Source organism: Bidens hawaiensis, unplaced genomic scaffold, assembly GCF_021521415.1.
Source record: "Bidens hawaiensis isolate Kalapana, Puna unplaced genomic scaffold, B.hawaiensis_p1.1 tig00419406_1, whole genome shotgun sequence".
NCBI classification, from domain to species: Eukaryota; Viridiplantae; Streptophyta; class Magnoliopsida; order Asterales; family Asteraceae; genus Bidens; species Bidens hawaiensis.
Genome location: NW_027504851.1, coordinates 144,027 through 162,008, shown reverse-complemented (window position 1 = coordinate 162,008; position 17,982 = coordinate 144,027). Strand labels below are relative to the sequence as shown.

The 17,982-nt window shown below is 35.8% G+C and overlaps 2 protein-coding genes across 2 annotated transcripts; both read right to left on the bottom strand.

The window, feature by feature from the left end:
* Nucleotides 1-9,397: 9,397 nt before the first annotated feature.
* On the bottom strand, nt 9,398-10,471 carry LOC143608697 (small ribosomal subunit protein eS7). The gene is made up of 5 exons (XM_077083663.1): nt 10,394-10,471; nt 10,235-10,308; nt 10,023-10,146; nt 9,752-9,934; nt 9,398-9,658 (listed from the first exon to the last, which is right to left on the bottom strand). Exons 1-5 carry the CDS (start codon nt 10,466-10,468, stop codon nt 9,539-9,541), a joined length of 576 nt encoding a protein of 191 aa, XP_076939778.1. The 5' UTR covers nt 10,469-10,471; the 3' UTR covers nt 9,398-9,538.
* Nucleotides 10,472-14,915: 4,444 nt separating this feature from the next.
* Nucleotides 14,916-17,683, bottom strand: LOC143608693 (protein EARLY FLOWERING 5-like). The gene is made up of 7 exons (XM_077083659.1): nt 17,599-17,683; nt 17,129-17,222; nt 16,493-16,578; nt 16,335-16,384; nt 16,159-16,225; nt 15,241-16,086; nt 14,916-15,165 (listed from the first exon to the last, which is right to left on the bottom strand). The coding sequence occupies exons 1-7, from the start codon at nt 17,677-17,679 to the stop codon at nt 14,938-14,940; spliced, it is 1,452 nt and encodes a 483-aa protein (XP_076939774.1). The 5' UTR covers nt 17,680-17,683; the 3' UTR covers nt 14,916-14,937.
* Between the last annotated feature and the right edge of the window lie 299 nt (nt 17,684-17,982).

Sequence of the window (17,982 nt, the reverse complement as noted above, 5' to 3'; positions counted from 1 at the left end):
CAACTAACGACGTTAGAATTCTGTTAGTCACGGACCGTTGAAAACAAATATGATAAAAGGTGGATCGTTATCAACCAATTCTTTAGTTAGGATTAATAAAAACAATCCACCTTTAATTTATTTGGTCATAAATGTTAGTTTTTTTTCTTTTAACGAAACTAAATTTGTCTGCTGTACGATTTGAATCTCTCAACTTTCAAAGAGGGAATACTGTTACACCCCAACACATGTTGAGTTGTTTTTATAAAAGACATGCTAAGTGATTGAAATTTTGTCGTAATATGTCACATTTGGTTATGGATATTATCGGACCAAAAAGTTGAAACAATGGGAAGTGTGAAAACACAATGGATTAAGGGGATCTTGGTTGGCTTATTGAGTCCTGTGACAGCATTCATTCTGTACTTGCATATGGATGACATTACACCCAACTTGCAATTTTTTTATGCTATAATAATTGATTAAATAAAAAATGAATAAAAAGTATTAAATATTAAAAACACCGGCGATATTCAACTCATTGAAGGAGACATCAAACATAAAGAAAAAAAGTGAGATGAATTATGATGGTGCAATAATTTATACAAATCTTTCTTTGTAAAATTCAACCTTCTGTTTTTGTTTTGATAATTTGGATCATTTTGTATTATATTTCTGTTGTGAAGTTAAATATATTTTGCATCTATAGTCATATATACGTCAGATAACACGGAGTCGGATAACACGGGATATTTATATAATCTCGCTTATCTTATTTTTTTTTCTTAATTTTTAAATTAAATATATATATATTCTTATGTTGATAACATCATTTGTATCTATCTATCTATCTATAATGAAATCCTTAAAATCCTACGTGTCGCGATGTGGTCGCTTCTCTCTTTCATGGAAGCCACCAGATTGCTTGATTTTTAAATAGAGGCCTCTCATTAATTTAACTCAAATTCATGGGTATGGGTCGTACCAAAACCAAATAACTCTTAAACGGGTTATAACATCTTATTAAATTAAAAATTAATCTTACCAATTATTTGATATGAAAATCCTATAAAATAGGGATATACTAAAATTTAATATCCAATTTATAAAGAAAAAGATATTATTTATAATTATTAACAATTTTATAGTAAAAAAAAACACAAGTGGGCCATGGGTCACCAAATCCAGATAGCTTTTAAACGGGTTATAACATATCATTTATTTATGAAACCCTTTCATCATCAAACCCTAAGTATATTATTAACTTTCTTACAATAAAGAAAATTAAAATCCAAAAAATAAATATTAAAAAACGAAAAATGTAAAACAACCATTCTCTCAACCCATCAGATTGCTTTATTTGTAAATAAAGGTTTATCATGCATTTGACCCGAATTCACGGGTAAATGTCTCACCAAACCCAGATAGCTTTTAAACGGGTTATAAAATCTCATTATATTAAAAATTAATCTCATAAAATATTTGATGTGAAAATCGTATAAAATAGGGATATACTAAAAATAAAAAAAAAAGATATTATTTATAATTAAGAAACAATTTTATAATAAAGAAAATAAACGGGTAATGGGTATCACCAAACCCAGATAACTTTTAAACCGGATTATAACATATCATTTATTTGTGAAACCATTTTATCATCAAACCTCAAGTATATTAATTATTAACTTTCTTACAATAAATAATATTAAAATCCAAATATAGATATATAAATATTAAAAACGAATAATATAAAACAACCCCCGTAATATAGGGGGATAAAATCTAATGTCTCATAAATCTAACTTGTGCATACTTTTCATTTTAATTTTAAGGTTTATTTATCAGATTTCACGCAGCTCATATTTGTTTTGATTTGATACAACTTTTGTTCTACATTTATGCTTGAACAAAATTGTAGGATAAATCAACCCAAAAAGGAAATTTAAACTTTCGTTGATTATATAAAATAAATTGATGAGTGATTTGATAATTGCATTATATAACACATTTTTCCGTCATAAGCTATATTTGTTACAAGATTAACTATAACTTTTTAACTAAACAATTCAGCATTTACACTGAACATCCTTTTGTTAACTTGATAAAGTATTGAACTTGTTCTACCCTAAACCATTGTTTTTAACAACATAACATACATAGAACTAGACGTGCACAAAAAAACCGGTACTGGTGGAACCGAACCGGAACCGGTTCCAGTTCCAACCCGGTTGGTACAATACCCGATTTGGGTATTTTTGTACCCGAAAATCGTACCCGGTTCTCCTATTTGTATGTCAGTATCAGTTCCAACCTGGTTCCTACCCGGTTCTTAATTGGAACCGGTTCGGTTCGTACCTGGAAAAACCGGTTCCGACGGGTTTTTTTTGAAGGGTCAAACAAAAGTCAAACTAGCCGTTGGAACCGATTCCAACGGTAATATAGCCATTGGAACCGGTTTTTTAGACACCGATTAGCCGTTGGAACCGGTTCCAACGGTAATATAGCCGTTGGAACCGGTTTTTGAGACAATAGATCCGTTGGAACCGGTTCCAACGGTAATATAGCCGTTGGAACCGGTTTTTGATGCCCAAACCTATATATAACTTGTTTCCACCACTTGTTTCTCTACCAAACTCAAAAACAAACTAAAATACTACTCCTTTAGCAAACCCGTTCCTTTACCCGACCATCCAACTAAATATTATTATGGCACCCATCAAAAAAACTAACAAGAAGGCTAAGAAGAGTGCTTTTGTTGCCCCCGTTCCTGTTACGGAGGACCCAAGGGTTGTTACGGTAGTCAACCATAACCGCAACGAAGACATATGGAAGAATTGGGATTTGATTGTGGATGACGAAGGTTATCAAAAGGCTCGTTGCAAACTATGTGGTTCAATATTAAAGCACGATTCCAACTCTACTTTGAGAAAGCACATCGAGAAGCCATATTGCAAGGCGTTGAAAGGGATTGGCACGACCGATCAAATTGACTTGGGTAAAGATGGTACACTATTTCGTTACAACACGACTCAAGTTCAAGATAGAATGGCAAAGTTCGTTATTCAACGAGGTTTGCCGTTTAACCACTTTGATGACCCGGAGTTGACGTCGTTGATTCGCGAAACTCTACAACCGAGATACACACATGTAAGTCGTACTACCTTAAGACGTCATTGTATCAGGTTGTGGGAGTGTGCTAAAAAAGAGTTAATCGAGTCTTTTCATTCTTTAGAAGCCATGGTTAGTTTAACTACCGATGTTTGGTCGGCACCACACGGGTTGCCCGAATTATACATATGTGTCACCGCTCATTGGGTTGATCCGGTGACATGGCAATTGATGAAACGCACCATCGCTTTTGAAAACTTCCCGTTCCCACATACCGCCGAAAAAATGTTTGAATTACTTGATGAAGTTATAACGACTTACAACTTGAGAAATAAAATATTTTCGATTTCGTTTGACAACGCTTCAAACAATACTAAGGCGGCTGAAAAATTTATTATTAAATATTCACCACCTTGTTTCGGGGATTTTTTTCATGTCCGATGTGTTGCACATATCATCAACTTGGTTGTTCAAATAGGTCTTGACAATGAAAACATTTGTGATGATTTAAAATACTTTAGACTTATGTTACAAGATGTCTTCAAAAGTGGTAAAAGAAGACATCTTGAATATAAGAACTATTGCAAGTCGGTTGAAAGAAAGTATTTGGGGCCGAATTGAGACGTTCCAACCCGTTGGAACTCAACTTGTCATATCTTAATGTGTGCTTTTGCCCAACGCCAAACTTTACAAGCTTTTCATAACAATCTTGTTGAAGAACGCGAGGCCGATATGTTTTCGGAAAGTGTTTGGGTCCAAGTCGGTTATTTGTTGGAGTATCTTGACGTGTTCGAAAAGTCAACAACAAAATTATCGGGAGTCTATTACCCTACTAGTTGTTGGGTTTTGCAAGAATTGTACTATATGTCTTGTGTTTTTAAAAGCTTTGCGGAGAAGACCAAACTCTTCGAAAATATTGTTGCGGTGATGAAATAAAAGTTCATAAAATATTTTGAAAACATACCGCCGGTCTTTACTTGTGCCGCCGCATTAAACCCCTATTGGAATGTTAATGGGGTTGAAACAACGATTGAGGAAATATTCGACAACTTAGGTATGCACGAGATTGACCCGAAGTTGTCGACGGAAGCGAAGGACAAGTTCAACAAAAACCTTCAAGACCTTTATGACCATTATTTTCAAATGTATGGTCCAAGCACGAGATCGTCTTTTGTGAAAAAAACAACAACTAGTAGGCCGTGCAATGACCCACTTATAAACTTGATGAATGGGATTCGTGAATCGGCATCTAAGAGGCAAAGAGGAAACACACCAAGTAGCGAACTTGGTCGATATAGTGGAGCAAACTATGTTGAGGGCGCAACGGTCGACGAAATTCGTAATATTGATTTGTTGGCTTGGTGGAAAGGTAAACAAAACGAATTTCCCATTCTATCCGCCATGGCTCGTGATTTGCTTGCCGTACAAGCCTCAACGGTTGCTTCCGAATCGGTTTTTTCTCTTAGTGGGAGGGTGTTATCTATGCGAAGAACAAAACAAACTCTCGAGTCTCTAGAGGTTTGCATTTGCCTAAAGGACCATTTGGATGCGGTGGATCGTGTACAACACAAGGCGAACTTTGAAGACGAAATACCAATAGAGCGTCATATTCATGATGAGGAGGCGGAGGACGGGGTTTCTTCCGATAACGAAGACGAGGGTGAAGACGATAATGAAGACGAAGAAGAGTTGTAATTATTTGTTTTGGTAAAATTATTTGTAACTTGTTCAACTAATATTTAGTTTTGATTTGTTTTATTATAATTACTTTTGTTACTCATGATTAATTTTTGTTACTTTTTTAATAACGACGAACATTTTATTTATTTAAAAAATAACTATTACAAACATTATTAAAACATAAACGATACTAAACATAATAACTAAAACATAAAAAACAAAGTCCGTCGTTTTAATCCGGGAATACTTATTTTTGGGTTGTAGAGCCGGACGACTCTCCCACTTCCGTTTTTTTAGCTTCCAACCTTCTTTTCTCTCGACAATACTTATTCGTATGTTTTCGTAATGTCGAGTTGGACCCTGCTTTAAGAAACTTCGAGCAATATTTGCAACGTGCCAACTCATGTGAGTCGGTCATGAGACACAAATCGTAATGAACCCAAACATCGGGGCATCTTGTTGTTTCGATCACCATAACAACGTCATCATTAGTTGCCATTTGTTGTCGGTTTAAGGTTAATTGTGGTTTGGAGTGTGTTTTATAGTTTTGGAAGTGGTTTAACAAGTACACAAACAAACCTTGCTATTTATAGTAAGAAAATAACCTATTTGTAGTTAAAAAACCGGTTCCAACGGTCATAAACGGCTATATAGCCGTTGGAACCGGTTCCTAAAGGCTATAATATTTAAATTTAAAAAAAAAACGGTGGAACCGTTTTTACGTAAAAACCGGTTCCGGTTCATACCCTACCCGGTTCTTAAAAGTTAGCATATCTGGGCATCGGTTCGGGTCGGGAACCGAACCGGTTCTTGATTGGAACCGGTTCCATTTTACAACCCGGTGTGAAAAAACCGGTTTCGAACCGGTTCGGGTTTTCCAGTTGAACCCGATTTGTGCACCTTTACATAGAACTAGAGATGTTCAAAACGGTTTGGGACTAGGAACCGGAACCGGTTCCTAACCGGTTCCTATATTCAAAACCAACCGGTTCCTAACCGGTTCCTATATTCAAAACCCCCTTTGAAACCGGTTCGAGGCTCGAACCGGTTAGGGAACCGAACCGGTTCTCCCACCCTCGGACCCCTAACCTATGGAACCGGTTCTTACCGGTTCCTAAACCGGTTCCTGCACTAACCGGTTACAGTGTAAAAAAATTTTTTTTTTTTCGTTTTTCGTTTGCGATTTGGATTCTAAACTACGATTCGTATTTGTATAGCATGAAAAATAAACAAAACAATTAACATAAAATTCATTTTATTTACTTTAAGAAGTTAAAAAAAAAAAGGTTACATGTTTTAAAATCTTCAAAAACAAACTAACAAAACATTAAACTTATAAATATAAAGTTGTGACATATTGTTTCTAGAAAAGCCTTCTTGTTCGTCGTAATTATTGAGCGGCGACTTCTTCCTCGGAATTACTTGTAGAAATGCCTTCTTGTTCGTCGTGCACTCGAACATCAAGTGGTGTTTCATCTTCGAGAGTGGTTAAGTGTTGAATACGATCGATTGAGTCCAAGTGATCCTTTAAGCAAATGCACATCTCCACCGACTCCGAATTTAGTCTTGTTCTTCTCACCGATATTACCCTGCCACTAAGAGAAAAAGCGAATTCCGAAGCTACCGTAGAAGCTTGGACGGTTAGTAAATCACGGGCCATGGTGGCAAGAATCGGAAACTCCGTTTCCTTTACCTTCCACCAAGCCAAAACATCAAAAGTGCCATATTCCTCTTCGGATAAACCGGTAGAGTAATCATTTGCACTATACCTTCCTAGTTCGCTTGAAGGGGTGTTACCCCTTTGTTTTTTAGCCGTTACGTTGCGAACGGTGTTCATAAGGCTAATCATGGGATCTCGTACTTTAGTAGCACTTGAACTTGATGAATACCCCCCCCCCCCCCCGGCATAGGCATGTGTATGTTTGACCCATATTTATTTAAATAAAAGTCATACATAAATTTAAAATTCAAGTTAAAATAATTTTTTGCCTCTGTTGAAAAGTTTGGGTCAACTTCATGCATATCTAAGGCTGAAAAAATTTCGTCTATCACACATTCAACCCCCGTAACATTTAACATTGGGTTTAAAGCGGCGGCGCAAGTAAAAACTGGTGGCAATTCAAGAAAGTATTTTTTTAATTTAAACTTCATTGGTAATATGATGTTTGAAAACATTGGACTTTTATTTTCAAATTCTTTAAGATTGTTAACCATTAAAAATAACTCCGAAAGAACCAAGGGACTTGTCGGATAATACGTTCCCGATAATTTCGTAGTTGATGTTTTAAAAACTTCAAGAAAAGTCGATAAGTCATTGATAATTTCCCATTTCTCATTTGAAAAGGGGATTGGCAAATCATTCTCGACAAGACTAGAATGAAACATTTGTAAAGTTTCTCTTTGTTCCAAAGCACTTTGAAACATTATGCAAGTGGAATTCCATCGATGAGGTACATCCCAATTAGCCCCAAAGCTTTTCTTCCCGTATCTTTACAAAATTTTCTATAATCCATTTGTCTTTTTTTACTTTTCTTAAAAACTTCATGTATCATTAGTCTAAAATCGTTTATAACCGATGTAACCTCATCCGAAGCAAGTCCGTCTTGCACGATTAAATTAATGATATGTGCAACACACATTGAGTGAAAAAATACACCATTGCAAATCGGCGTATATTTTAATTTTAATTTATCAACCGCCGATGTATTATTCGACGCGTTATCAAATGCCATTGAAAATATTTTATTTTCTAGTTTATAAGTTTTTATAACATAATCTAAAATTTCAAACAAATTATCTCCCGTATGTGGATACTCAAAGAGTTCGAAAGCAATGGTGCGTTTCATCATTTCCCACGATGACGGGTCTACCCAATGAGCGGTGACACAAAGATAAGATTCGGGTAGACCATGTGGAGCCGACCAAACATCACTAGTTAAGTTTATTCCCGTATTTATATTTTCAAAATATGCAATTAGTATCTCTTTGGCCTTCTTCCACAATTTTAAACAATAACGTTTAAGAGTATGACGACTTACGTGAGTGTATTGTGGTTGAAGCGTATCTCGAATCATGGCGGTTAAGCGAGGGTTGTCGAAGTGGCTAAACGGCAAAGCTTCTTGAATCACAAACTTCGCCATACGATCTTGAACTCGATCAATTTGGTATGTAAATATTCCGCCTTCACTATCCATTTGCGTTTGTTGCGAATCGACGTTCTTTTTCAACGCCTTGCAATACGGTTTTTCGATGTGTTTCTTCAAATTTGAATTCGAAAGTGGGTTTAAATAAACCCCACAAAACTTGCACCGAGCCTTCAATGAATGGTCACTCAATTCAACCAAATCCCAATTGCACCAAATCTTTTGATTACGATTATGAGGTACAATACGAACGAAACTTGGTTCGGCGTTGGAACCTTGACCAACCGATGATTGTGAGGCAGCCATAACAACAAATATGAATATAGAAGAAGAGAAAACAAGAGATTAGAGAACTCAAAACGTTGTAATAGCGTTTTTTTGTATTTTTTTGCGTTCGGGTTTGCGTTTTGAGTGTTGTGATGAACCCATGACACCAAATACCTATTTATACTAGTAGTGGGGTGCTTGGGGGAGCCAAAAAACGGCTATTTTGTGACCCCAACGGTCAAAAAACGGCCAAAAAACGGCTATATCGATCCAACGGCTAGAACCGGTTCCTAACCGGTTCCGGTTCCTACCCGCCCCCACTCAGAAATGCAAGAACCGGTCACGGATCATCGGGGTGAATCAGATAGGGTCCGGTTCCTACAAAAATCGGGTAGGAACCGGTTCGGGTCCGGTTCGGTTCCACCGGTTCCGGAACCGGAACCGGTTTTTTTGATCATCTCTACATAGAACAATAGAGCATGGATATGTTGAATGTTCTACCCAAAGAAAGAGGCATGTATGGAAGAGAACCCAACGCAAACACTTCACTAGGGGTTTTGACTGACGATCATGACTTTGTGTAACTAGAACACTAAAACTAGACATACCCCGACTATGGAGTCTATTTCTGTTAAGGGACGTGGTCAGTCGCCCTCTTAAATATCATAATTGTAAATATGCATGTTATGATTAAAATTAAATCACCAGTATCAATTATCAATAAATAAAATGCATTATGAGTTACTGATAGTCACCTAAACTTCACGATAGTCACCTAAACTTCACGCATTAGACATCAAATTTGGCGAAGGAAAAAAAAACATGCGCATGAATAGTTACTTGCCAGTTGACATTTTATGACATTTTTTAACAAGCTAGATGCATTTATGAAAACCAAATGGCAAATACAAAGATATGTGGATTATCTATTTGTTTCTGAACAACAACAATCTCCAGCTATGAAAACTTAGACGTGAAACCTACCATGTATTAGTCATTAATCAACTGAGTATTCATAAAAATGCCTAACAAACATATCTAGTTTATATAAAAGCATTTATAAACTTCGCTGCATATTTAGTCCAGAATTATAAAATTTCATTCAGATTCTTTTAATTTAATAACACAAACAAAAATCCTAATCAACAGTTCAGCACATTTAGTGTTCGGTTCTTAGGGGTCAATCACGGTTAAACATAAAAACATCTATGTGACGAAACAGATGATTAAACCATAGTATAATGTTTTAAAAGCATAATGATAAGTCAAAATTTCAGAAAAAGAAAATAGCTAACATTTGCAAATTTTCAACATAAACCAACTCAAAACCAAAGGCTACCAGCTATAGCAGTTAACACTCCTTAAGCTTCTGTAATAGGGTACTCAAACACAACATCTTTACCCGAAAGCTTCCTGTAGACTCCGCTGAACGTCTCCAGCTTGTACTCGGTGTCATTCCTAGCCTTTGGGTCCAAGAAAACCTGCACATCGTATAACCACCGTCAATACAAAAACATGACAAAATCACAAGCAAATACACACAGAAATAGAATAGAATAGCATATCACATCCACCTTAATGATTTTGGAACCATCGAGTCTGTAGCGAATGCGTTTTCCCACAATCTCAGCAGGATGCACCACATCCTCCAGCATGGCATCATGGACCGCAGTGAGAGTCCGGGACCTGGGTCTTTGAACTGCAGAGCCTTTCTTTGGGGGCTTCACAATCCTTCTGGTGGCAATGAAAACCACATCCTGTCACAAAAAAAATATATTATTTAACAAAATAAATTGTATGCACTTGAGAAAAATAAAAACTACAATCACAAAGTTCGATGAGTACCTTGCCGCTGAACTTCTTCTCGAGCTCTCTAACAAGCTTAGTGTGGATCTTGCGGAAAGGTTTTCTCAATCTGTACGGAACGTGGACCACAACAGCCTTGCGGTTTCCAGAGACATCAATCTGACTGCAACAAAATCACAAAATGAACATTAACACAAAGAAGAAAAAGAATAATAAATAATAAGATTCACATGATAAGATCAAATGGGTACTTTGCAGAGTTGATGTACAAGTCCTTCAAGTCACTCTTGAGCTCTTGGTGCGTGTTCTCCAAATCGAACAACGCCTGCAGTAACATCATAATTTATATATAAAAATAAACAAAAGCCAACACAAAAGGCAGATGATAAAAACAATAAACAGAAAGTGACCTGAGCAACACTCTGCTCAAACTCGGTCGGTTCGACATCCTTATCCTTTTGGATCTTCTTCATTGAGGTATACATCTTGAAGATCTGATACAAAAGATAAATGCATTATCATCACTAACATAATTACATTATTAATTTCATAAACTTAAAATATAGAATATCAAAATAAATAATACACAATGCAAATAATAAACCACTAAAAATACACAATTCATGTTCCTATATAAAAATTAAAATATAGAATATCAAAATAAATAATACACAATGCAAATAATAAGCCACTAAAAATACACAATACATGTTCCTATATTACCTAAACTAACGATATATGCCTTTGAACAAATAAATGAAAATAAAAACTTCATTTTCAGTAAAAATTAGGCAATAATTAATGTACGGAACACTATGAGAAGAACAAAGCTAAAGGCTCAACCGTCCTTCACTCGAGGCTCCACAACTAAATAACTAACAGCATTTCTATTTCTAATTCTATAGGTAAAACAATAACTAAAATCAACAGTAGTACCAGACACATAACATAATCAGTACAATCGCTAATCAAATGCTACAGCTTACATTGAATCGAAGGGTGAATCTTCACCCTAAGCAGCTTCGAGTTGTTGATTTCAAGCGGCTGTTGCTGCTGCTAATCGTCGTTGGAGGCACAACACAAAGGGGTTGTGTAAATGTATTGCCCTAGTACATTTTTAGGGTTATAGACTTGGGCTGAAGCTATGAACTATGCCCAATGGTGTTTTAAGAAGCCCAAACTATATTATTATACTTTTCACTTTTTTATATTCATGTTTTCGTCTCATCTATCAATAATAATAATAATAATAATAATAATAATTATTATTAGTAGCAGCAGTAGCTGCTGCTATCCAGTCGATAACGCCGATATGTCACCGATATATCGGTGAGATATCGGTTATCGGTCCTTTAGTAGAATGCCGGTCAAAATATCGGTTAGAATATCAGTACCGATAATATCGGCGATATTGACTGATATTTGACCAATATATCAACGATATTCCCGATATCAGTGTTTTAAGTCTTAATAATCAATTTTTTGTGTTCAATGTTAGTGTTTTAAGTCTTAATCAGTTCCTACTTGCTATGATTGTTAGTGTTTCGCAAGTTGCAAAAGGTTAATTTGTTAGTGGTAAGAGAGTTTCCTGAATTATTAGTGTTAAATTGATATATATAATTTTACATGATATTAAAATTACCGATATCTCATCGCAATAACAGATATCTCAGGTATCGGCCGTTAACCAATATCCGATATTTTTTCGCATTAATTGCTTAGAGTAATAGTAGTAGTAGTTAGAACCCTTCTATTGAAAGCCTGTTTCAAGTCCATTATGATGAAACTATGTAAGAGATTTTTAACTCTCAAAAGAGGTCGTTTTGGAAGATATCAGGATCGATTTGTTCGGGTGGATCAAATCGAGATCCTCGCGGAAACAGATTTCTTGGGAGACTTGGAGTGTTGATCCTATTTCTAGTGTTATGGGTTGACTGTTAATATGCTTCTCTTTGTTTTCCTTGGTTGTGAACTCTAATGTGCCATCTAGCTTCTAACTGAAGGCTCCTTGTTCCATTTCTTTTTTATATATATGCATTGCTGTTCAAAAAAAAAAAAGATTGGTTCCTTCATAGTAGTGCCTTAGTGGATATTTCTTCATGTTGAGTGTGGTGCAATTACCCAACAGTTATAATTATGCAACCAGGGCCGGTTTGGAGAAAGAAAAAAATTTTGATCGAATATGAAAAATTTTTTGGACCTTAACTAAAAGAAGTATTTTGTTAGGTTTAAACTTAAAACAATTTAGTTTTGATTTGAGCTTACTTGTTTATAATTTAGGCTGTGTAAAAAAGTTTTGTCTAAATATAGGATTAAACATGTCTCAAATGACATAACCTTTTGGTTGGGAATAAGACCAAACTAGTGGTTATGTAATTAAGTTTAAACCGTAACTATACATATTGTTTTAATAAAATTACATATTTTTTAAAAAATAAATAAAATTCAAGTCTAGCGGGATGTCGGACCTGTGGCCATTGACCACTCGGCCAAACCATGTGGCCGGCCCTGTATGCAACATATGTATAATAGTAACAACATATGTATAATAGTAACGCATAGTTATATTATATAAGTTTTAGCATAGTTATTGTTTTATCTTGATAAAGGGTAATAGCTTCTCACCAGTTTTTCGGTCACTTCAGATATACACAAGATCATTATAGCATTCACTTTTCATCCCACATCTGTATCTTCATTTTCAAAAATTAAGAAAATCATATAAAAACGCAATCTTCATCCCATTACTCATCTTTATACTCCAACCCCATTAGAGGAAAAAAAACATCTTAATCCCTAAATTTGGGGTTCACTATTCATATTATTATTTAAATTACAAGAAAAGAAATAATATTATCTTATCTTACTGTACCAATAAAAGAAAACGTTAAAGCTTAGGTGTAAGCATATATTTCTTTTAATTCCTAATATCTTATCTCTTTCATTCTAGCTATTTATGGGTCATGGGTCAAAACCATTTTCAATCGGGTTATTACATAGTGTGAATTTTATTAATTATTGAGTTAAGTACAATTTTCATACACAAGATTTGACCAACTACGCAACTTTAGTACCTGTTTAAAATTTCTTGCAAATCAACACCTGACGTTTCCATTCATGTTATTTTAGTACTTTTTGTTAACTCCGTTTGTTTTTTTTCCCATTAGCCAGGGATAAAATAGTAATTTTTTTTATTTCTCATTTACTTAACCCAATGGTAAAAAATGAATAAGCCGAACTACTTTTTTTTTAACAAAACTAAATGACTCGAACTATTTTTTAACAAAAATAAATGAACCGAACTATTTTTTTAACAAAAGTAAAAGATCTGAACCATCTTTTTTAACAACAATAAACGAACCGAACTACTTTTTATACAAAGATAAACAAACTGAACCACAAATTTTTAACAAAAATAAATGAGCCGAACTACTTAAAAAAAAACCTAACCACCTTTCCTAACAAAAATAAATGAACCAAGCCACTTTTATTTAGCAAAAATAAACAAACCGAACCACTTTTTTTTAACAAAAAATTAAACGGACCAAACTACTTTGTTAAAAAAATTGGTTTTCGGTTTGTTATTTTTGTTTAAAAAGTTGGAAAATATCATAATTTTGGAAACGTCAGGTGCTGATTTGCAAGACAAGGTATTAAAGTTGCGTAGTTGGTCAAACCTCGTATATGAAAATGGCACTTAACTCATCATTATTTAAAGGTGTGTAATGTTATATTCATAATCACCTTTCAAAAAAAAGTTTATGCTAATTAGAATCAATTATTGGTTGGTGGTTGTTTTCAGCATTGTAGAAAATATGCATTTAGGTCTCCACCTATATTGTTTAATGGCATTATGCTCTAGGTTATTGTCTATGTACGTATTAATCTTCACCTCTTAAATAGTTACACGAGAAATTGCATTAAGTTCATGTTTTCCATCATGTGTAGCAATGGCGAAGGTTCCTTAGGGCCTGGGTGGCCCTGCCCCCCCCCCCCCCCTTGTTTTTTTTACGCAACAGTGTAAATTTACCCGCTTTCTTCTGAAATTTTGTATACATAGTGTAAATTTAGCCGTTTTCGACCAAAAATTTTCATACATAGTGTAAAATTTAGCCTTTTCGGCCAAAATTTTTTATGTGTAGTATAAAATTTAGCCATTTTCGGCTGAAATTTTATATACGCGGTGTAAATTTAGCCGTTTTCGGCCGAAATTTTGAGCACGGCCTCCTTCGTTTGTGAAATTTGGTATACATTTTGATTCCGCCCCCCCCCCCCCCCCGGTGTCTTATTCCAAGCTTCGCCACTGATGTGTAGTACATGGGGTGAAACATGGAAAATATATATTTCATAAGTCGTGAACTAAAAAACAATATAATTCATAAGTTTTACTTTATACGTTAAATTAACTCATAAGTATTTTGAGAATCGCAATTAAAATAACGGACCATATTTATTTTTATTGTTTGACAAATCTCGTGTAATACTCAGGTTCAAAAGCTATTTAATAGAATAAGACAGGAATGGAGATGAGAAATAAGATGTGGGAGGTTATAAGAAAAGGTATATAAATTTAGAAAATGAAGACTTTCAGCTAGATTATAAGGATAGAGGTAGGGTATGGGATGCGAATCCTCTTAGCCCAGACATTCAATAACAGTGAGTATAGCTGACTTATTTCCTAAGAAAAGACCAAACCAAATATGTTGCGTCCATTAAAATCGCAAAAGTTGTTTGGACCTTGCCGACGTGCTTTTAATCTAACCCGCATCAGAAAAGACTGAAAATTCATTAAAAAAATAAAATAAATCCTTTTGACAGTAAGTTATTCTAGCTTAAAGTTTAGCCATGGTGTCTTGACATTTGATATAATTCCATACAAATCAAGGGACCAGTTAAAAGCCTTTGGCTCAGCATATTCCACAACTAACAGAACCAAATATGTTGCGTCCGTCTATCAGTTGTCAAGTGCACCAAGAGCTTTCATATCCTCCAAGAATGCCATGTAAGAATCATCTACACTTGGTGGTTTGGCCACTGATGAGGACGGTGGTTTCACAGTTGGCGCTTTCAAAACAGTTGGAGTTGGTGCAGGCTGGGAAGCCACTGTTGCCGATGAAACAGATGGCTTTGGTTTTGGCTTTGGTGCGGCTGACTCTCTCCTCACCCGTACTGATGCTGGCACCTGCAATACGTTTTTAATCAACTATTAACAAAAACAAAAGAAAAGAAACAATAATTAAAAAAACTATCAACTTACCATGGCTGTTAGTTGTGGGGTATGTTGAGCCAAAGGCCTCTTAACAACAGTGGATGCAGCAGATTTGACATATGAAGGTTTTTGAGGTACAGTTGGTCTATAAAACTCTTCCACTAGATGAGGTGGTGGTGGCCCGGGAGGAAGTGGCGGTCTCATCATTGGTGGCGGTCCAAACGGTGGCCTTGGCATCATTGGCGGCATCATTCCCATAGGAGGTGGCTGTTGGCCAGAAATTCCTAGCGGTGGCGGCCCTGGAGGAGGTGGCGGGAAACGAGCAATCCCTGGCGGCAGCACCTCTGTTGGCATAACCTGGACCATTCCCGGTCCTGGAACTGGTGGCGGTTGCCTCGGAGGAGGTGGTGGTGGAATTATATTAGAAAAGTCCTTGGGTTCCGAACCACCTTCATTTCCGGTCAACTTTGGCGGTAGACCTGGCGGTGGAGGAGGCGGAGGAAGCTTAGCAGATGCTGGGTCATCTGACTGGCTTTTCTCCCTGTCGGCTCCTGCCGTTCCAGGTGGCAGTGGAGGTTGTGGCATGGGAAGAGGGGGTGGCAACATGACATCCAAATCTGATGTGGCAGGCTTAGCTGGCATGGGAGGAGGCGGGGGTAAAGGAGGAGCATCTTCTATAAACTCTGATTCGCCGCCAGTTTGTGGCAGTGGTGGTGGTGGAGGTGGTGGCGGAACTGATGAGCCGGCATCATCTGAGTCAGCAAGCGCTCCAGCACCGCTTGATGAACCTTCCACTAATGGGATTATTGGTCCTAATGATGACTTGTACATAGGTGGCTTTCCGGGTGGAGGTGCACCCGTCGGGTTCCATTGAGGATGATAATAAACAGAATCCTGCAAATTAAATAATTTAACTGATAACAACATCAGCATATTTTTACCAATTAGAATCAAGTTAAAGTTTACCTCCGGTTGTGGATGCTTAGCTCTTTCTTCTTCCTCTGCAGTCCGTCTTCGAGGAGGGCCGAGGTGACTGCAAGAACAAATTATAGACTTCAATTTAAAACTAAAATATGTATAAGTTCTATATCATTATATTTAACTCTTGTAATAGAAATGAGACAACGTATGACTAAATTAACCTGAACATAACAGGAGCTTCGCCTTTTTCCTTCATTTTCTCTTCATATTCCTGTTGACAAATATAAAACAGATCATTTAGAACTTACAATTCGCTAAATTATGTAATAAAAAGTAGTTACTGTAATGTTTTCAAATAATTATAATTTTGAACCTTTACCTTTCTTTTCTTGAGAACGAGATTCAATGTATCCTCAAGTTGTCTCTTTTTATGTTTTCTGGCTTTGTCCAAAGCACCATCTGCCTCTGCACCAATTAATAAGAAGCAAATATGAGTCTTCAACTAGTGACCAAGAATTTATACCAAAAAGTAACAGAAACATGAAAAGGAAATAGTAAAGTTCTTTTCATCCGTATGACTCTGGCATTGTTGTTTTAATTGCAAAATAAAGATAATTGTAGATATCTTAAAGTCAAAGACCCCAATTTTAAATGGGAGAATAAGAAGAAGAAAATGAAAATATTAACAAGCGCCTCATTAACTACTTTTTTATAGCAAGAAACTACTGGCATGCCAAGATCCTGGTCAGAATGATTCAACCTGTTACTAAGTACAACTACTTACATTACCCCATGAAACACTTCAAATCCAACTTTAAGCCAAACATTTTTTAGTAAGACCCTGATGTTATTATCCAATGTTAAACCAGTAACTCGCTAATATCGTTTTAAATATTCTGCCACTTTACTGATACTTCAAATGTACATCCAATAATAACTAATAAATGTGCATCACTTAATATATAAGCAACATTCAAATATTTAACCAAAAACATGAGTTGAATTTGGAACTTACTCATTGCTTCCAACTTGTCAATTTGCTCCTTGAGCGTTTCAGGATCCTTCTTCAGTATCCCCACCTCTCTTACCTTCTTCCTTTCCTTCTTGTTCTGTAATCGCAATCCACAAAATCATAACAATGTAACATGCATAAACCAAAATCCACAAAATCCTAAATATAAAATAATAATAATAATAATAACAACAACAACAACAACAATAATAAACTGCTGCTTCTAATCCTAACTTCTGTGGCCTACAAAATTTCAACAATTTTATCACCAAAAGAAAATATAACTAAAGCAATCAATAAGCACTTACTTTAACCCTAGTTACCTCTTTCTATAAAGGAATAAAATTGATAAATAAACTAAGGGAAAAAAAAAGCAAATTAGGGCACAGTAATATTATGATGTTGTAAATAGAATTAGAGCAGTAAGAGGGCAGGACGATTCGATTACAATAGAAGCATAAAGAAAGACTTACTCGTTTCAATTCTTTCTTACGAAGCTCCTTGCGATAAGCGTCGGTAGGGTTCATAACTTTACCTCCTTTTGTCGTCTTCATTTTATTGATTTACAATCAAATTATTATTATATATCCGGTTGAATGTAGAAGACTTCGATTGTTGTCCGCCAATCAAATGATCTGAACCCCTTTATCGATCTATATCTATACGTTCCGTCTTGTGTTTTCTGGGTTCTGTTCTCTTATTATATAAAGCCCCGTTGTGGACTTCAACTCAGGTCTTGGGCCGGTTCAATCATTTCAAACCGGTTTTATGATATGGCACTTAAATGACGGTAAAAAACAAGCCGTCGATTAATCGCTAGTCGTTACCCTATAGACTAGTCTTCATTTGGTCAAAAT